Source organism: Chaetura pelagica, unplaced genomic scaffold, assembly GCF_000747805.2.
Source record: "Chaetura pelagica isolate M959 unplaced genomic scaffold, ChaPel_1.0 scaffold307, whole genome shotgun sequence".
NCBI classification, from domain to species: domain Eukaryota; kingdom Metazoa; phylum Chordata; class Aves; order Apodiformes; family Apodidae; genus Chaetura; species Chaetura pelagica.
The window spans coordinates 858781-859862 of NW_009953940.1; the positions used below are offsets into that span (position 1 = coordinate 858781).

At 66.3% G+C, this 1082-nt stretch overlaps 1 protein-coding gene across 1 annotated transcript in view; it reads left to right on the forward strand.

Moving 5' to 3' along the window:
- CAD (carbamoyl-phosphate synthetase 2, aspartate transcarbamylase, and dihydroorotase) overlaps window positions 1-1082 on the forward strand; it is a 22455-nt gene that overhangs the window by 15128 nt on the left and 6245 nt on the right. Inside the window, exons 33-34 of the mRNA XM_010001769.1 lie at window positions 324-536; window positions 837-840. Of these exons, the coding sequence (XP_010000071.1) occupies window positions 324-536; window positions 837-840 (217 nt within the window). The remainder of the gene's footprint in view (window positions 1-323; window positions 537-836; window positions 841-1082) is intronic.

Here is a 1082-nt window from a genome sequence, read left to right on the forward strand (position 1 = left end):
GCTGGTGCTACAGGCACCCTGATGAGCTGGGGGGGTGGGCACCTGGATGAGTGCTGGGAGCACCCTCATGAGTGTGGGGAACATGGTGTCCCAGTGTCCTCATGCCAAGTGCCGGTGCCCTGGCTGTGAGCCCCCTCTCCCTGCAGATGTCCCACCTGTTCAACGTGGCGCACACCCTGCGCATGCTGGTGCAGAAGGAGCGGAGCCTGGACATCCTCAAGGTGAGGCAGGCGTGGGGGGGGTGCCTGGCACCACGGCCCCAGGCACCCTGTGCCAGGTGCAAGTTCCCTGGGCCTCCTGTGGTGACGGTGCAACTCCCCCAGGGCAAGGTGATGGCATCCATGTTCTACGAGGCGAGCACGCGGACCAGCAGCTCCTTTGCAGCAGCCATGAGCCGGCTGGGTGGCTCTGTCCTGTCCTTCTCAGAGGCCACCTCCTCGGTGCAGAAGGGCGAGTCACTGGCCGACTCTGTGCAGACCATGTGCTGCTATGCTGATGTGCTGGTGCTGCGGCACCCCCAGCCCGGGGCGGTCGAGGTGAGAGGGGCCGGGGGCTGCACCCTGTCCTGAAGGTGTCGTGGTCCTGCCCCAATGGCGTGATGGTGACCTGCACGATAGGGGGGGAAGGTGACCTCTCGATGCCAGGGGATGGTGACCTGTGTGATGCCATGATGGCGACCTGCATGTTGGTGACCTGTGTGCTTGGAGGGAAAGTGACCTGCCCTGATGGTGGGGATGGTGACACGTGTGATGGCAGGGACAGTGCCCTGCCCCAAGCGCAGGGATGGCAACCTGCATGCTGAGGATGCAGGGTGGGCCCAACCCTGCCATCAGGAGCTGGGTCCTGCTGCCGTGGGGAGCACTGTCAACGGCATGACGGTGAGGGCCCGGGGGTGTCCGTGGCCACCCTTGCCCCGGGGCTGGGAGGGCTGTGCTGCAGGCCAGGCTAACGTCCCTCCCCACAGATCACCATGGTGGGCGACCTGAAGCACGGGCGCACGGTGCATTCGCTGGCCCGGCTGCTCACCCAGTACCGCGTCAACCTGCGCTACGTCACCCCCCCCGGCCTGGGCATGCCCCCCG